The following is a 17,836-nucleotide window of genomic DNA, read 5'->3' on the forward strand; positions in this document are numbered from 1 at the left end:
GAGACCACTCACCAACAAAAAAAAGATATATATATGAAGAAAAAGTGCACTCATTACTGAAGCAACAAGCTGAAAGGTTTGAAGGACCATTACTAGGCCCTTGAGCCCTTGGTAGCTCACTAGTGCTATCTCTGTATGGGTCCGGGCGCTAGGCTACTCAAGTCTTTGATCCACTGTGAACACGTTTGAGCACCACTGTGCTGGACCCCCTATATCAAACACATTTGGGGGAGGGGGGTTATGTTTGACTGAATTCCCTCCTTGTGCACCCCAGGTCTGGAGCCCTGTATCAAACCCACATTTAGGGGGTTTATGTTAGCCGAATGTGGGGCTACACACGCGCACAGCTGTCCTTTGTTCTTTCGCTATCTTTTCAGGGGACGATGAACCCAAAAGGAAGGGCCAGGTGCTGACTCTGCTGGCAGAACAGGCCCTGCAGCACCATGACTACAAGGCCTCCTACATCCACTGTCAGGATCTGATGGCCACAGGTAACAGAACAGCATTGTGGGAAAGCGAGGGGGGATTGCTGGTGTTCCAGGCACCGCCCTGATTGATGCTCATTTGTGCTTTTTTTTTAAACTATCTCTCTGCATGTTAACAGTCATCAGTCTTCACTTCAACACAAATATGAGGTCAAAGGTCATTCATGTATAATATGTAAAAGATATGCTTGTATACAGGATACATTAGGAGTTGAACTGATGTAATTTATGGATGTGCTGTATTGGACAGTTTTCCAGCTTCTCTTTTGTCATTCTCTGTGAATTTAAAAGTCTTGGTTGTCTTGGCATCAGAAAAACAGTAGTGGGTGCAAAGATGTCGTACCGTGCCCTGAATCTTGAGTTATGCTGAAGAGCCTTGAGCTTAACATCTCAAACCGCTGTTAAAAATGTCTGAATTACAGGTTTAACAAATTTTTCTACATTATGAGACGGGAGCCACGAGCTGGTTTTCGACGAGGGGTCCCTCTCTGGGTAGGCCTTGTACCGCATAAGATGACAGGAGAATCCGCACGCTCCGTGCGAATCTCTGATCATAGTCATAATTGGGCCTCCGTGGATGATTTCACCACGCTTTGAATATGCGCGCGAGCTTCCCCCAGTCTAATTGCCGTCGCCGTGCATTTACGGTGGCATGCAGAGTCTTGCCTCGTAGACTGACAGATAGCGGTGAAGAAAGAAGGAGGTTGAGGTGGAGGCGGGGGGGGGGGGGGCGATGGGAATGACAGTGTGATAAATGGCTTGTACCACAAACAGATGGGTGTGTTGGGGGGGGAGGGGCTGTAAGGAAGGGGGATAAAAAGTTGTTTGTCTGCAGTAGCATCCAGTGCTAAGCCAGTGGTTTCACAACAGAGAACTGCGGCTAAGAGCTACTCAAGGCTCCCTGAAATAGCACAGGGTCGGACTCTTGGGCTCGCTGCGCTGTGCTTTTCGTGCTTTGCGCTGGTTCTGCTCTCACCTGCTGAAATAGCCGACGGAGGCGCGACGCCTTCGCGGCGGTCTGAGGGGGGAATTTCAGCTGGCATAGCGGTAACGGCGTTGTGTGGTCTCCCCAGGTTACGGCGCGGGGTGGCACGTGTGCTGCCAGCTGGGCCAGTGCGAGGGCTACCAGGACCTGCTGGCACGCCAGGAGCTCATGGCCTTCGCCCTCACCCACTGCCCGCCCGCCAGTATCCAGGGCCTGCTGGCCGCCAGCAGCTCCCTGCAGACACAGGTGGGCTTCCAGACCCGGAAAACACACAGAGCAGCGCTAACAGGAAACGCACGGAGCACAAACAGGAAACACACAGAGCGCTGACAGGAAACGCGCAGTGCGCTGACAGGAAACGCACAGAGCGCTGACAGGAAACGCCCAGAGCGCCGATAGGAAACGCACAGAGCACTAACAGGAAACGCACAGAGCGCCGACAGGAAACGCACAGAGCGCTAACAGGAAACGCACAGAGCACAAACAGGAAATGCATAGGGACACGGAGCAGGAAACACACAGGGACACACAGGAAACACAGAGCAGGAACAGGAAACGCACGGGGACTCAGAGCAGGAAACGGGGAGCACACAGGGACACAGAGCAGGAAACACACAGAGAGGTGCAGAGCAGGAAACACACAGGGCCACAGAGCAGGAAACACACAGGGCCACAGAGCAGGAAACACACAGAGAGGCACAGAGCAGGAAACACACAGGGCCACAGAGCAGGAAACACACAGAGAGGCGCAGAGCAGGAAACACACAGGGCCACAGAGCAGGAAACACACAGAGAGGCACAGAGCAGGAAACACACAGGGCCACAGAGCAGGAAACACACAGAGAGGCGCAGAGCAGGAAACACACAGGGCCACAGAGCAGGAAACACACAGAGAGGCGCAGAGCAGGAAACACACAGGGCCACAGAGCAGGAAACACACAGAGAGGCGCAGAGCAGGAAACACACAGAGAGGCGCAGAGCAGGAAACACACAGAGCAGGAAACACACAGGGCCACAGAGCTAACTCTGCTGCAGGGCATGCAGACGGTTACTCAGCGTGCCACTTAATCACCATCACTTCAGCGTGAGTCATCGCCAGCTCAAGTGAATACCATCTGAACAATTACGCAGACAGCCTGCCGAAAGAAAAATAAAACACAGCTTGTGTCCTTCCTGTCTTTTGAAGGACACTTTGAGTGATGAGCATTTGCTTGTTGTTGCCGAAGATTAGAATGAAAAACATCAGTCATATATGAGGAGAAGCAAACAAACTTTACAGGTGATGTTGCAAATGCATGACACAAAAAATGCATGTGCCTTTATGTACAGTGTAGGCTTTCTTGTATTTTAACCAGTTGATTTATTGTAAGACACATACACACACACACACACTCACACATGCGGAAGAGTTTTCTCCTTAGCCTGAAAATAGCTTTGATGTTCTGATTTCGAGGAAACCATCTCGTGCCTGCCAAAAGTGTGTGGGCACGGAAAGTACGATGACATGGCTGATACCGGGGCTTGCAGTCTCCTTCCAGAAAGATTTATCTACAGCCATGTCTGGCTCGGGGAAAAAGACATCCGGAATAATTCAGCTCTTGATGTAATGTGCTGGGAAGCCAAATAAGATATATTCAGATGCAGTAGTTTATTTGTATCTTCCACCTTTGAACAAATATGACCAGTACAAGTAATTAAATAATACTTTTTTTTTTAATTTAAGAACTTTGCCATATTTTTGAGAAGCAGGGCTGTGGGGGGATATTCCCGAGCCCTGGGACAAAATTATATTTTTACATCATTCTTGAGCCTGGGACAGTAATATTTACCACAAGTTCACAGACCATTGCGCCCCGCGCCCCCACCCCTCCGCCTACCTCCTCCAGGGTCCAGGACAGCGTACCCTGTTGTGCCCCCCCCCCCCCCTTTCCCCCCCCCCAGCTTCCCGACAGTGGCCCTTTAGAGAGGCACAGTGCTCTCATACATTAGCTGAGTGCTCTCCTGTGTGGACTGGCTGCTGTCGCGTCCCCCCATAGAAGGGGAAATATATCCAATGCGAGGGAGTGGTTTTTTTTTTTTTTTTGCAATATTTTTTACTTTTTCCAATCTAGACGTTTCCAATTTCCATTGTTCTGACTGTTAAAATGATTTGTTTCCGGCGTCTCGCTCGTCTGGCTCGCCGGAGCGGGCCCGCGCACTTTTAGCGAAGCGAGCGAGCGACAGCGGCGGCGGCGGCAGCTAACAAATCGCCCCGGCCCGCGGGCGCGCTCGCAATTTATCTCGCGCTTAAATACCGAAGTGTTTCCGACACGAAGCGCACGCACGCGCGTGAGAGCGCGAGCCCTACCTGAGAAATTAGCCCCGCTCAGACATTAGCTAGCGCTCGTCCTCCGCGGGCAGGTGCTTCCGCAGCCGTCTGCTGCTCCGGCTTGCGGTGAGTGGGAAACGAGGAGGTCGGAAACGCCTGAGAGAATGTTAAGCGATGAATTCGCGCTAATGGCGCCACGGAAGCCTAGCTTAGCGCGAAAAGTCCTTGCGCTGCAACTTTCTCGCCGTGCCCCGGGTTTTTCCGTCGTGAGGTGCTTTCTGAAGGAACGGAGAGAGGAAAAAAAAAAATGCTTTTGAAAAACTGTGGACTTCCAGCAAATGTGCAGTCGGGCTTTCATGTGAACCGTTTTAATGTTATTGTTAACCCGCCATTTTAAAATGCCACGTTCTAGCCCCCCCCCCACACACACACACACGCATGCACAAGCACATACGCACACACACACACACCACACACACACACAGAGACAGGATTGTCATGACATGTACTTTCCCTACCCGCATTGCTAATTGCATTTGACCAGACCAGGCCAATAACATCATTAACATAAGCATAAATGGTAAGATAGACAATCAAGCCTCATTGTCATCTCAGACACAAGAGCTTCAATCAAACAGATTGAGAAAAGACTGCGGAAAAGGGCTGTGTTCTCTCCCGTGACATTATCATATCAAGGTTTTGCCACCAGCTGCGATGAATGGCAGCTCGTGAAGGAGCCGTTAATGATAATCAGGAAAATTGTCGTTTTGACTGTACTATTTTTCTGTTAAAGTGCTGTCGGAAGTACAAAAACAAAAGCGTTTCTTTTGAAGAGTGCGGGAAAAAAATAACCGGATGGGACCATCAGTATGAGTAAATGCTACAATTTGCACATTATGTTCCATTATTAATCTTTTTTTCTTCTTTGACCAAATTGATTAATTAAAAACCGGTTAGAAGAATGCCCTGGAAAAAAAGATTAATAAATATAAAAACGGGCAGGCAGTTTCTCTTCTAAGAAAAGAGTGCCCGGCAGCGAGTCATCTGGTGTGGGCTGCGATGCGATCACGGGGGAAACGGGCTGTGCTAGCGTGCTAACGTGCTAGCTCCGCGCCGCGAAACCGCTGGCTTAATTAGACCTTCCGGTGCCGCCGTTACTGCCCCGGCTTTGAGGAGAGAGAGGGGTGGCGGGAACGGAGCGGTGTGAAATCCGAAAAGTTTGAGATCCTCGGCAAAGGGCCTCACCGCGGCGATCGTTCGCGACCAAATCTTCGGCCTCGCGGAATTTAGAATTCTCGAGCGCGGTCGCTGACACGGTGCGGGTGAGTTGTAAAAAAAAAAAAGAAAAAAAAAGGAGGGAAAAAAGTACACGGAGAAGCAAAATAAAGATGCTTGAGATTTGCAGTGCGAAACCGCTAGCAAGATTAGCACCTGTCCTAGAAAGTGTTAGAAAGTGCCCTAGAAACCTTATAAGCTGAATATTATTAGAAGAAGCAGGGTGCATTCAAATGAATAGTGAATTTTAAAGAGTGAGGAAAAGAAAATATGTGTGAAGAAAATATGTTCATAAATTCGACATTATATTATCACAATATCAGTGGGGGGGAAAAAAACTGCAGTGAAAAGTTAGTGTTAACCTAATTTTTTTAGGAATGAGAATTTGTACCACATGGCGTATTATGCAGTGCTGTGACAGGCTAAATTTACACGGTGGCGCAGTCAACTTTGGAGCCATAACGCCATTTTGTTCATATAATCTTGTCGTTTAACCACAGTGACGGTGCAAAGTTATTTGTCAGTTAGGCTTAGACACACCGCCAGTTCCTCCATCTTTTTCCGTGAGTCTGCCGAGCGGGGCCATTTCTTCATCTAGCATTTTCCCTGGGTTTAACGAGCGTCGCTCGCTGTTTGTTTAGTCTCCCTTCTTTGTTTTTCCACGGTTTTAACCCGTCTTTGAGAAGTTTACACAGCGCAGACTCGAGGATGTTCGGAGTCTCCACAGCTTCACTGCGTTGGAGAATTGGGAAGTGCTTTTGTGAGCCTCTCTTCCTTCTATGGTCATGTGATGTTTGCCTAAACGGTGCACACAGGGAAGAGCTCAGGAAGACGCACAAATGACATGAGAAAGGCCTTAATTACCTCATTTATTATGCTGAAAAGGAAACTAATATTCTGTGACATTAAAAAGGTTCTACACTCTTTATTTTGCGTTTTCACTGAGATGGAAATCATTTTTAGAAATTAGGTTTTTAATTTTTTTAAACGGGAACCGAACGGGAAAGATTCTGTACTACGTTTTTTCCTCACCTGCAATTCAACTGCAGTTTAATTTTCTGGAAAGCACAGAGAAGAATCCTCATTTCACGGTAACTAATTAAATTCAAATCCCGATTTTTTTGCGACGCTGCATTTTTTTTTTTTTTGTGAAACACTTTTTTTTTGCGGGACACGTTAGTATTTCTGGCTCTTTCCTAATTGGAACAAACACTCGGTATGGGTGCGAACCTACCCCTCCCCTCCCCTCCCCTCCGAAAAAAGCTCCCGAGAGACCCGTCCTTAAACTCCGCCGTTTTCCCGCGGCGGTATGGAAGCGAGCGGTGCTCCAGCGCTAGCCCGCGCGATCTGGCCCCGAGTCGCGGCAGGAGGAGGGTGGCTTCCTGTGATGTCACCACCAGATAGCTACGGAGCCCTCGGAGAGGGGACACCGGTTTCCCCCACAGCATGTGGACACTAAAGAAGAGGCGAGGGGGGGGGAGGAGGGGGGCGGCGGGGGGCTCGTGCCGAAGGGGGGGGGGGGGGGGGGGGTTTGGGCTCGCGCCGACAGTTAGCTCTGCGGCGGTGGGACTCTGGCTGTGCCGATCTCGTAAAGACCCTTCGGAAGTCAACAGATGGCGCGGGGGGGGGGAGGGGGGGGGTTTCGTCTCAGGAAAGCGTTTTATTTAACCGTCAGGCTCCGTTATGAGGAGCCCAGGCCAGGATGTCAACCCCCCCCCCCCCCCCTAAAACCTCCCCCAACCCCCCCTGCGGTAGACAGGATTAATTAACGGGCTGAAATCGTCGCTCCTTCTCTCCTCCGTTTTATCCCCCCCGCGTGTGTGCGTGCGTGCGCTCGGGGGGGGGGGGGGGGGGGAGTGGCCCATTCAGCCTCATCGCGCTCCTGATGGGCCAATGAGCACGTGTCACCCGCTGCCGCTCCGCTCCGCGCCGCGCCGAACGCGGGCCCGTCCGCCCGAAACGCGTCGTCTCTCGCCCCCTTCCGTCGCCCGTCGCCCTAGGAAGCCAAAGTGACGTCGTGCCGATGACCCGGCTCGGAGGCCGGGCACCGTGTGATTATGAACGTCCGGAAGCGACTGTAAAATCGCGGCTTAATTATACCGGGAATGTAAAAAAAAAAAAAAGGTTTGTGTTTCTTTTCTGTCATCCTCCTAGTTTCGGCTCTGCGGTGGGAAATTATCCTGCCGCCTGCCCGATGAATCAGACGTTTCTTTAGCAGTTTATCGTTAGCGGTTTACCGCCTCCCCACGTCTGTTTGTTTCGTCCTTGGTGCTGGAATTTAAATTTAAACGCACGTCCAAATAAATGTATGCTTTTTTTTTAAAATCACAGTTTATATATATACACACGTTTTATTTATCCTTTTTTGAAAAAGAAATGTTTTAAAAGATCTGTTAGCGGTTTAATTATATATATTTTATAGCCTCTGAAGCAGGATAAGAGTCAGGATACAGGTTAACGATGTGCTTCCATTGTTGACGATTCTTGAACCGGCGCATCGTTTTAAACTTCATTACTTTTTACTCTGCAGGCACAGTGTCTGCTTTCCCTTCTTTGGAGCTTCACCTGCAGGAGACCGTTTTAATACTCAGTGCTGTCTCTCCCACCCCCTACCCTGTCCCTCTCTCCCACCCCCTACCCCGTCTGTCTCCCACCCCCTACCCCATCCCTCTCCCACCCCCTCCCTACCCCGTCCCTCTCCCACCCCCTACCCCGTCTCTCTCTCCCACCCCCTACCCCGTCTCTCTCTCCCACCCCCTACCCCGTCTCTCTCTCCCACCCCCTACCCCGTCTCTCTCTCCCACCCCCTACCCCGTCTCTCTCCCACCACCTACCTACCCAATCCCTCTCCCACCCCCTACCCTGTCTCTCTCTCCCATCCCCTACCCTGTGTCTCTCTCCCACACCCTACCCCGTCTCTCTGTCTCCTTCTCTCTGTTCCTTACAGATCCTGTACCAGGCGGTGAACTACCAGATAGATGCAGAGCCTGCTCAGGTGGGAGACGGACACAGCCGCCTGAACGCAGCTTCTGATGCGGTCTCCCTGCAGGTCTGTCACGTTAAAGATGTTACTTTTTTTTTTTTTTTTTTAAAGTATCTGAAATATCTTTTGTAATATTGCTGTTGGAGTCATGCAAAGCACACTGGGTACTGGATTATATGAAATTTGTGCTGTGGTAATATTATTTTGATCATTATTATCCTTGAAAGGCCAGCCCATATGGTCTTGTATTGTTCTCCTCCCTGCATGTGTGTGTGTACTGTATATGTCTGGGTATTTGATTGATATTAAAGCTTTTTGTTGTGCTGGCTATGAAAGCTTGTGTGTGGAGCCTAAAAATAGAGTTCATGCGCATGTTTTTTGTTTTACTTGCTTGCTACAAATTAATTTACTCGCTGGAAGCTCTTTTCTCCGTAAATGATAACGCTGCAGGTCTGTGCTTCTCAAGGATGGACTGAGTCTACTTCCTGTTTATTTTTTCTTCGGCTGCAACCTCTGAAGTTCTTTGAAACTGACAAGGACGTAGATGAGCCGCGAAGCCTTTCGTGTTTCAATTCGATTTTTTTGCTGCAGTGCTGTGTTTACGCTCCCCGCTTGCAAAAAATAAAAAAACAAAAAAAGTTAGCTCAACCAACCCCCAACAGCCAATCGGAAACGACCTTCAATAACGTAACGCGCCGACGACGATCGGCTTTTTCCTGTAAGCGGGGACGGGGGGGGGGACGGGGGGAGGAATGAGGGCTAATAAGGCGACTCGGAAAAAGGCTGCGATCGCTCCACAAAGCCAGCTGCAGTCACACAAGCGGAGGATGGGGACCGTATTGAGCCGTGGTGAAAGGCTCAATAAAGCCGTGGGTTTTTTTATTTATTTTTATTTTTTATTTTTATACTGGTCCGCTCACAGATGCCTATTAGGCGAACAATGGCAGCACCGCGACCGGGGGGAGAACGGACGAGCTGCTTGATGGCGTCGTGTCGCGCGTCCCTGAATTATGTTTTCCGTAACCCTATGAAACGCCATCGACGGCCAGCGACCGGCACCGTAATTTGGGAACTATTGTTGTTTCCAGGGTGGTGTAGTCACGGTTTGCTTATTTCAAAACCAATATGGGCGACACTCCAGGCCTGGCTCTATGGATTCTGAAATTTGCCACACAGCGGGCTTGATTGCGTTTACTTTTTATTTATTTAGCTGTATTTATTTAGTTCGTTTTTATTTTTATTTTTTGGCTACCCAAACAATGAGTGTAATTACTCGTGTCCTTGTGTTCTTCCGCTGTTGTGTGGCTGGTGCAACGGAGGTCAGGTGCTTTTCTTACGATATAACGGCTGTGCCCTGAAGTATTCATTTCTTTTCTATAATGTTTCCCAGTCCTCTCAAAACCATTGTGTAAATTGATAATCTTTTTTAAAATGTATAAATAATTATAATTTCAAATATCATTAAAGTTTTATGAGGATATTAAGTTTTTAAATGGATAATATGAATATTTTATGGTTCATAAATATGCTTATCGGCTAAAGAGGCCAATTGTTTTATTTATAGAATTTTATTCCGTATAAGCTAGCCTAAAGATGCCAGGAGCTCATTTAAAATTTTATGCACAAGAAACTGTTTGGCATCTATTTGCTGCTTTGTGTGTGTTTTCCAAATAGATTATTTTAACGCGAATGAAGTATTGATGACCACTTAAGAAACAAACACAAACAAACGTTCCGCGGACCGTTCTGTAGGCGACAGGGAAAGAGCTCGCCGTCTGCGTTCGTATTCCGGAATAGATTTTTTTAAAAGCAGTATTTATAACTGATGCCACACGCAGCTCTGTGGCGCGTGTAAATAGGCGCTATCTTCAGTTGGCGGGTTGTGGGTGTGATGTCAGACCGACCCGCCCTTTGGCGCAAGCTTGGCGGGTTTTGGGGGCGGGTGTGATGTCAGACCACCCCCTCTCGCGACTGACCACCCCCCCGCCCCCCGAACGCTCGTTCTCCGCAGGCCGACGCGGACGCCGCTGGCGGTGGCGGCGGCGGCGGAGGTCGCTCGGCGGACCTGCTCAAGAGGACCACGGCCAGGACCATGAAGGTCATCTCCAACACCACGGTGACCACCAAGGCCGTGCTGCACGCCGTCAGCGACTCGCAGTGGTGGAAGACCTCGCTCAATTACCTCAGGCCTCTACATGTGAGAATGTCCTTACTCAGTTACCTCAGGCCTCTACATGTGAGAATGTCCTTACTCAGTTACCTCAGGCCTCTACATGTGAGAATGTCCTTACTCAGTTACCTCAGGCCTCTACATGTGAGAATGTCCTTACTCAGTTACCTCAGGCCTCTACATGTGAGAATGTCCTTACTCAGTTACCTCAGGCCTCTACATGTGAGAATGTCCTTACTCAGTTACCTCAGGCCTCTACATGTGAGAATGTCCTTACTCAGTTACCTCAGGCCTCTACATGTGAGAATGTCCTTACTCAGTTACCTCAGGCCTCTACATGTGAGAATGTCCTTACTCAGTTACCTCAGGCCTCTACATGTGAGAATGTCCTTACTCAGTTACCTCAGGCCTCTACATGTGAGAATGTCCTTACTCAGTTACCTCAGGCCTCTACATGTGAGAATGTCCTTACTCAGTTACCTCAGGCCTCTACATGTGAGAATGTCCTTACTCAGTTACCTCAGGCCTCTACATGTGAGAATGTCCTTACTCAGTTACCTCAGGCCTCTACATGTGAGAATGTCCTTACTCTGTTACCTCAGGCCTATACATGTGAGAATGTCCTTACTCAGTTACCTCAGGCCTCTACATGTGAGAATGTCCTTACTCAGTTACCTCAGGCCTCTACATGTGAGAATGTCCTTACTCAGTTACCTCAGGCCTCTACATGTGAGAATGTCCTTACTCAGTTACCTCAGGCCTCTACATGTGAGAATGTCCTTACTCAGTTACCTCAGGCCTCTACATGTGAGAATGTCCTTACTCAGTTACCTCAGGCCTATACATGTGAGAATGTCCTTACTCAGTTACCTCAGGCCTCTACATGTGAGAATGTCCTTACTCAGTTACCTCAGGCCTCTACATGTGAGAATGTCCTTACTCAGTCATTAGACTACATACGGAATTTAGATGGAATTATTTATTTATTTTTTTGTCTTGTGGCATCATCATATTCTTTTAGCTTCTCTCATGGAAACGGAATGTACTGCATATATGTATTCAAATAAAATATACTATCGAGGCATTGCAGCGCTTCATAGAGTAAAGGGTGATTTACTTGTTATCGCCACATGCAGATATTGCAATATACCTAATACAAACCTTGCTGTGAAATATATTAATAGTATTTGCCAAAAAAAAAAAAAATCCATGCATTTACAGCATATTGCAGTATATTAAATTTCCATAAGGGTAGATTTACAGTACTGTGTCATCCGTTTATATGGGGAGAAATAAAGTGGAGGAAGTCAGGGCGATAACCGTGTGTGGTAAAGCAGCCTCAGCCTGTGGTTCGGGGGTGAAGCTGCCTACACGTGACATTTTTAAAGCGTGTGAAATGCGTTGGGTACCAGCTAATGAGAAAACGGTTCTGCTGTGCCCAGGCGTATCACAGATTCAAAATTTCCTCTGGTGGCAGCTTTACTGCACATCTTTTCATCAGGTGATTTCACTTGGAAGCGTGGAAGGTTCTCTGAGATGATTTGAGCGATCGCAAAGTGTGTCCGTTAGGCCTACAGCTACAACTACAACATTACAGCGACACTAGACCAAAGTACATACCCTGTGTTGTATACGGTGGCATGAAAATGTAGTTCCCCCATTCCTTCGATTTGTCCTTCTCAGTTTCCCTTTGTCTAAGATTACATTTTGTCTAAAGATAGGGAACCATTCAGTGTGACAAATATGCAATAATAGAGGAAATCAGGAAAGGGGCAAACACTTATCCATGTACACAGTGTACTGAAGTAGAGAGGCCTGTCCTGTTCAATTTATTTTAATTTTGTTTTATTGTATTTATTTATTTAGTTTTTTTTTTTTTTGGCTTTGCTAATCTCTCGCAAATGGCTGAAAATTCCCGCTTCGAGCACATAGCGTTCGAGAGCTTTAAAAACCACCACAGGTCCCGAAAGCTTTGCCGAACAAGCAATTAAGAATTAATGCTTTGCATTTTTAATTGACTTGTTTGTTGAATATTTCACCGCGCGTTGTCGGGGAAAAATTGATTGCGGCCCAGAACTTCATTGTGTCCCGCGTGGGGGTGGGGGAAGGCGGGGGGGGGAGGCCAGAGAGGGACCTCTCAGCCCGAACGACCGAGACCAGACTGCCGCGTGGATTTATAAATATTTAACGCCACTTTATCTCTCCACAGGGTCAAGGACCCGGTTCTGTACTGAGGGGTCCATCAGGGGAGAACGCGGATCTGGAAAAACAAGGCTGTAACCCATTCTATGAAGCCCTTTTTGATAATCCCTATATTGATGAAGTAAGTAGTGAGCGTTTATTAATTATTTGCTACCGGGGGTCTCTTTTAGATGTGCCCCCTCTCCAGCATTTCACTTGGATGTCTCTGTAATATTTATGTTCTTCCGAAGGGGGTGGGGGGCAGGCAATCCCATCAAAGAGCCAACTGTATATATGGTTGTATTTATATTTAATATATTTTTGCATATTTTATTCTTTGAGCAAATCCTTTATATTTAATGCTGCACTGTTTGGTTTTTTTTTCATTATGGCCAGTATTTATTTTTTTATTTTTTTATTTTTTTTTCCCCAAGCTGAAATAAATAATTTTACGCTGGCAATGGTGAAATTCGTTCTGCCTTTGAGGTTCATTATTGAAAGTGGCTAACTGTTAACTCCTGGATATGTGTACTGAGAGAATGGACCCAGTTGAAAGTGAAATTGATTTCTCCCAATCAATTCAAAATGTGTCAGTGTGGTTAATTTTACTAATAACGTTTGTGACAATGTGCTGCGCGGCGTACCCCAACCGAATCCCCCCGTAGCGACAAAGGCAATTTCCCTAAGTTTAGCCCACAGTCAACAGAAGCAACACGTATTTGATTTTCAAAAATTGGATACATTTTACTTGAAAAATACTGGCATAATTGGGGTCGGAATATGTCCTTCGGTCATAATTCTACTGGAATATCCGACTGGTAGAAGGATTCTCCCGTTTGCTGTGCTGAAGGTGCCGCTTCGAGTTCACTTTGTAGCCCAATTGAGAGGAACGCTGAGAATTCTTCTCAGAGTAGCACAAAGGGAGTTTAAGGAACACACTGCAGGCTCTCTTTCTCCTCCTTTGTTGGTAGCCGTTATTGTTTCAAGGCCTTTAAAGTAGCACACTCAGCGTGAGAAGGCTGTAGGCTGTGGAAAGTATACCGGTCATGACCTCTTTACGAGAAATGAGCAGCTAATCCCAGCTAGCAGGGAATTTCACCCTGTTTCAGGGTTTAGATGTTTTCTCTTTCTTTCTTTTTTCTCTCTTTTTTTTTTTTTTTTTTTTTTTTTTTGGATGTGACTTTTTTGTGACGTCCTCTTTAACAATAATCAGTTGTAAAATGACCGTTTTGCATCGACCAATCTCGGTCTGCGGACTTGAACTGATTGAAAATTAGCGGTTTCAGTTGGAGAGGGTAGTACACAAGCACGGACTGAAGGATCTCGATGGATTCCGCTCCCTACCTCCCCCCTCCCCCCACCACACACACATACACACTCGCACACTCTCACAAATCTCATGAACCACTACAGAAGATTACTCAGTACTTTTATCCTTCGAAGGGAGGGTGCAAGTTCTGAAAACAGAGGGTGCTAATAATTTTAATGCCTTTTTGGGAGGGAAAGTTATTACTTATCAAAAACAAAATAAGTTTGGCCGAACAGTTTGTATTAGTAATAATATAAGTGACTGGGTAGGCCTAACCGAATAGGCTGCATGGTTGCCCGGGCGATTACCACTTGAATATATGATTGGTCCTCCATTGTATAGCTTTTCTAAAGAGGCTGGTGAGCAGGAAATGAAATATTAATGGTAGGGTGCCTCCGCGATTAGCTCTACATTTCATATATCTTGCATTTGCAGTTTGAAAGGAGAGCGTGTCGATTGTGCAAAGGCAGTTTAATTGAGTTCAGTCTGGCCCTTTCCATCTAATATGTTTTTGAAAACCGTAATTTGCATTAATTGCTGTAATTACAGTCGCTCATAAAATATAACAGTCGTCGGCTTCACTTTCGTTATTAAAAAATCTATCAATTGCGATACCTGCCGAAATTAAAATCGGCTAACCCGTGGGGGATTGCGTTCTCAGCCCCACGCGCGCCTTCCTGCCTTAATTCCATTATGCCCGTTTTTCAGAGTGAGGAAATGTACGCCTCCTACCATCACGTCCCCCTGGAGAACTTCGCCGAAGTTCTGCTGCGGACCGGGAAGCTGGCCGAGACCAAGAGCGAGGGCCGGAGCCTGTTCCCCACCACCGAAGGTGAGCCGCCGTCGTCGCGCTGCGGCCCCGGAGCCTGTTCCCCACCACCGAAGGTGAGCCGCCGCCGTCGCGCTGCGGCCCGTCCGCGGGGGACGCGCGCCAAGCCGAACCTCGTTTTGTGTTTAGCTCGACTTGTTTTTTGGGGGGTTTTTTTGGGGCTTTTTCAGCTTTATTAGACAGTACAGAGTAGAGAGACAGGGGGAACTAGGAGGAGAGAGAGAGAGAGAAACGTGCGACAGAGGGGCCAGGCGCCCTACGGGCTACGCCACGGGACAGCCCCCTAGCTCGACGTGTTGAGCGGGGTGCGCCTGTGCTCAGGAATGAAAGATGAATCCTGCCTGAAAAGGTGAAACACAAAAAAAAGGGGGAGCCGTCTCTTCCCCGGACGTGGAGCGCTGGACTCCCTCTCCCGGTGCCGGCGGCGCTATCGTTTGTTTATGACTTTATTAAGCGAACATAACAAGTGCGCGGCGCTGTTACGAGGGGCCAGATGGGCTCTTTAGCGGAGGCCGCTCGAAGGACGCGGTTCGAGAGGAGCCGTTCGCGAGAGAGAGGAAACGGCGGAAAAACAGATGCTGTGAGGAAAAAAAAACTGCGTAGCTTAACCCTTTGGACAGTAGGGTTTTGTTTTTTGGAATTTTTTACCCCCCCAACATTTTAAGTCTAGTGTTCTAAAACTCTGTTGCTTTCAATTGACGGTATTGATTGTTGCATCAGCATCAGAATGTTCAGTTAAGAACATCTAATTGCATATAATAATCACATATAATCACATATTTGTGATCTCGTACCTTAAAGGGTTAAAGGAGATGGGTCCAAGCCGCATTTTATCGCTACTCCACCCGCTGAGTGGGATCTGCGCCGACTGGCAACCCAGAATAAGTAGTGCCTTTGACACGCTATGCTAATGCTCCCCGTTGGGAAATCTGGCCACCTAACACGGTCAGCGTCGGAGTGAAGTTTACGGCTGAGCTCAGTTCGGCAGCCATTTTGTCCGTATTATTCTAATCAGCCGTGGTTTGGACCTCGTTAACGGCGTTCGTGCGGGTCGAGCGGTTCACGGCGGTTAAGTGAGGTTTATTCCGTGAGGAATCCGTACCGACAACATTCTGATTTGTGCCTGGCGGTCCGGGCGGCCCAAGCGCGGGCGTGGCCCGTCAGGAAAGGGGATTTCGGCTTGTGCAGTTTTTTGGAGGGAAACACGCGCACAAACTGGCCAATCGATTGAAGTGCGGAGAATTTTTAATACCGGCCGCGGCGTGTTGCGTGTACGCGCTCACAAATTTCACCCGAAAGGCGGTGGAGCCTCGCCGCGGATCCCTGCGCTTGGCGTGCGGCGTCAGCGGCGTTGCGGACGCGCATGCATACATGCATGAGAGCCGGAGACCTGAAATTAAGTTTGATATATTGGACGGCGTATCGCAGCGGCACGGCGGAGATTTAAATAGCGGTCGCGTCAGCGTCTTACGGCCGCTGCGGCTCGCCTGCGTACCGGAAAACCCCCTCGTGAATAATTTTGTGCCGTCCTCTCGCGCGTGTGTGCCTAACAAAACACATCTCAGACAAATTATCGTTTCATTCAAACGCGTCTCCGTACAGCAGATACGCTGTTTGACGTTTGGCTTTATTAAGGCGTTCCATCACGGTGTTAAATCTTGAGCTCGGTAGTCCGATGCATTACATTACAGCGCGTTGCGTTCGGTTAGCGGACGCTGTTAGCCGCGGTGACGTGCAGCGTGGCAGAAACATCGGTGCGTTCGCCTGATGGATGTGAGCAATGGCGCCAGACTTGGCTCGCCACATCCGCACACACCAGGGAGTACAGTACATGACTACATCGCTAAAGCACTAACGCAAAATAGCTCTGCTCTGCTACGTAAGAACCTATGTACCAGCAGAACCTTAAAAACTAATTCTGGATACATACGGATTGCGTCCATAACAGTCCCTAAGGAAAAACCTGAAGGCCAGGAATGGACACCAGATACACAGTGAAATAATTTTTACACACACGCAAATGATAAATCAGAGCAGGACCGTACATACACTCTAAGAGTAGATTTAACACTGGACAGTTCACCGTGTAGAGTCCTGCCTGTTGGACGAAGCCATAGAGGACGAATGAAAAACAAGTTGTTATTCATAAAAGGAGGCACCTTGGTTTGGATTTAGTGGGAAACCTGGACGTTTATGCCATTCTGATTCATGTTTAACAGTACCCTGAAAATAATCAGCTAATAATAATCCTATTACATATTTTGAATTATAATTATGGCGTTCAAGTGCTAAATCAACACTCTTATCACAGCACCCGTTAACAGCTGTCAATGTTAAATCAGCTTTATGTACTGTATATAAATGCACAGATGGATGTATATATAGGCTCAGATAAAGCTCAAGCTTGTGGTGAAGTGGCACTGAACCTTTTTACGGCGCTAATTTCCCCAGATTGATGCCGATGCTGTTAATGGTGTCCATCTGCTGTGCGATGGGCGCGGACCAGCTCCTCTGACTGCGTTCTGACTGCGCTCGCTGCGTTCACAGAGAGCGTGAGCACTCGCACAGGCACGCGCACGTGTTCAGAGAGAGTGTGTGCGCACACACAAGCACGCGCACGTGTTCACAGAGAGCGTGAGCACACACACAAGCACACACACGTGTTCACAGAGAGCATGAGCGCACACGCACAAGCACGCGCACGTGTTCACAGAGAGCGTGTGTGCACACGCACAACGCACGCACGCACACGCACGCACAGCAACAGGCACGGCCGGAGGCTGCAGCTTTGCTACTGACGCTCGCGAGCCGACGCCTCTGACGGCCGCCTATTTTCACTCTCGGCCACTCAGGCCCTTTTGCGTTCGGACGTTTTAAACGCAGCCTTAATTCCCCTCAGCCGCCATTTGTCGACCGGTTAGCGGCGAGGAAGATAAAAGCGGGAAACGAGGTGGCGTCGCTTGCCGCAGATTAGAGGAGGCGCGGTGGCGCGGAGGTGCGAAGCGAGGCCCGTGTGATATTTACACCGAGCTTAATTTATTTCGGCCCTGGTATTTCCTCCGGAACGATCCGTCTTTCTGATGTGTAAACGCGGGCGAAGACGTACGTCCGGAAGAGAGGGATCATATTGATTAATTAATGCGCGCGCGGGTGCGTCCGTGGCGACGGTAAATAATGCGCCGGGCTTCGCGATACGAGAGAGATAGTCGCCAGTCAAAATATCAAGGCGGCGCGGGGGAAAGATGGATCGTTTTTAACGGAAGAATCGATGGCGACCCCTTGGCTCGGAATGCAAATGGCCGACGGGGGGA

At 48.4% G+C, this 17,836-nt stretch overlaps 1 protein-coding gene across 1 annotated transcript in view; it reads left to right on the top strand.

Annotated features, from left to right (window-relative positions):
* Positions 1-17,836, top strand: part of nbas (NBAS subunit of NRZ tethering complex) — a 190,981-nt gene that overhangs the window by 73,694 nt on the left and 99,451 nt on the right. The window contains exons 33-38 of the mRNA XM_035422884.1: positions 378-491; positions 1,559-1,716; positions 8,001-8,102; positions 10,048-10,233; positions 12,416-12,529; positions 14,405-14,528. Coding sequence (XP_035278775.1) covers positions 378-491; positions 1,559-1,716; positions 8,001-8,102; positions 10,048-10,233; positions 12,416-12,529; positions 14,405-14,528 — 798 coding nt within the window. The remainder of the gene's footprint in view (positions 1-377; positions 492-1,558; positions 1,717-8,000; positions 8,103-10,047; positions 10,234-12,415; positions 12,530-14,404; positions 14,529-17,836) is intronic.

Source organism: Anguilla anguilla, chromosome 6 (assembly GCF_013347855.1).
Source record: "Anguilla anguilla isolate fAngAng1 chromosome 6, fAngAng1.pri, whole genome shotgun sequence".
In the NCBI taxonomy this organism is placed as follows: Eukaryota; Metazoa; Chordata; class Actinopteri; order Anguilliformes; family Anguillidae; genus Anguilla; species Anguilla anguilla.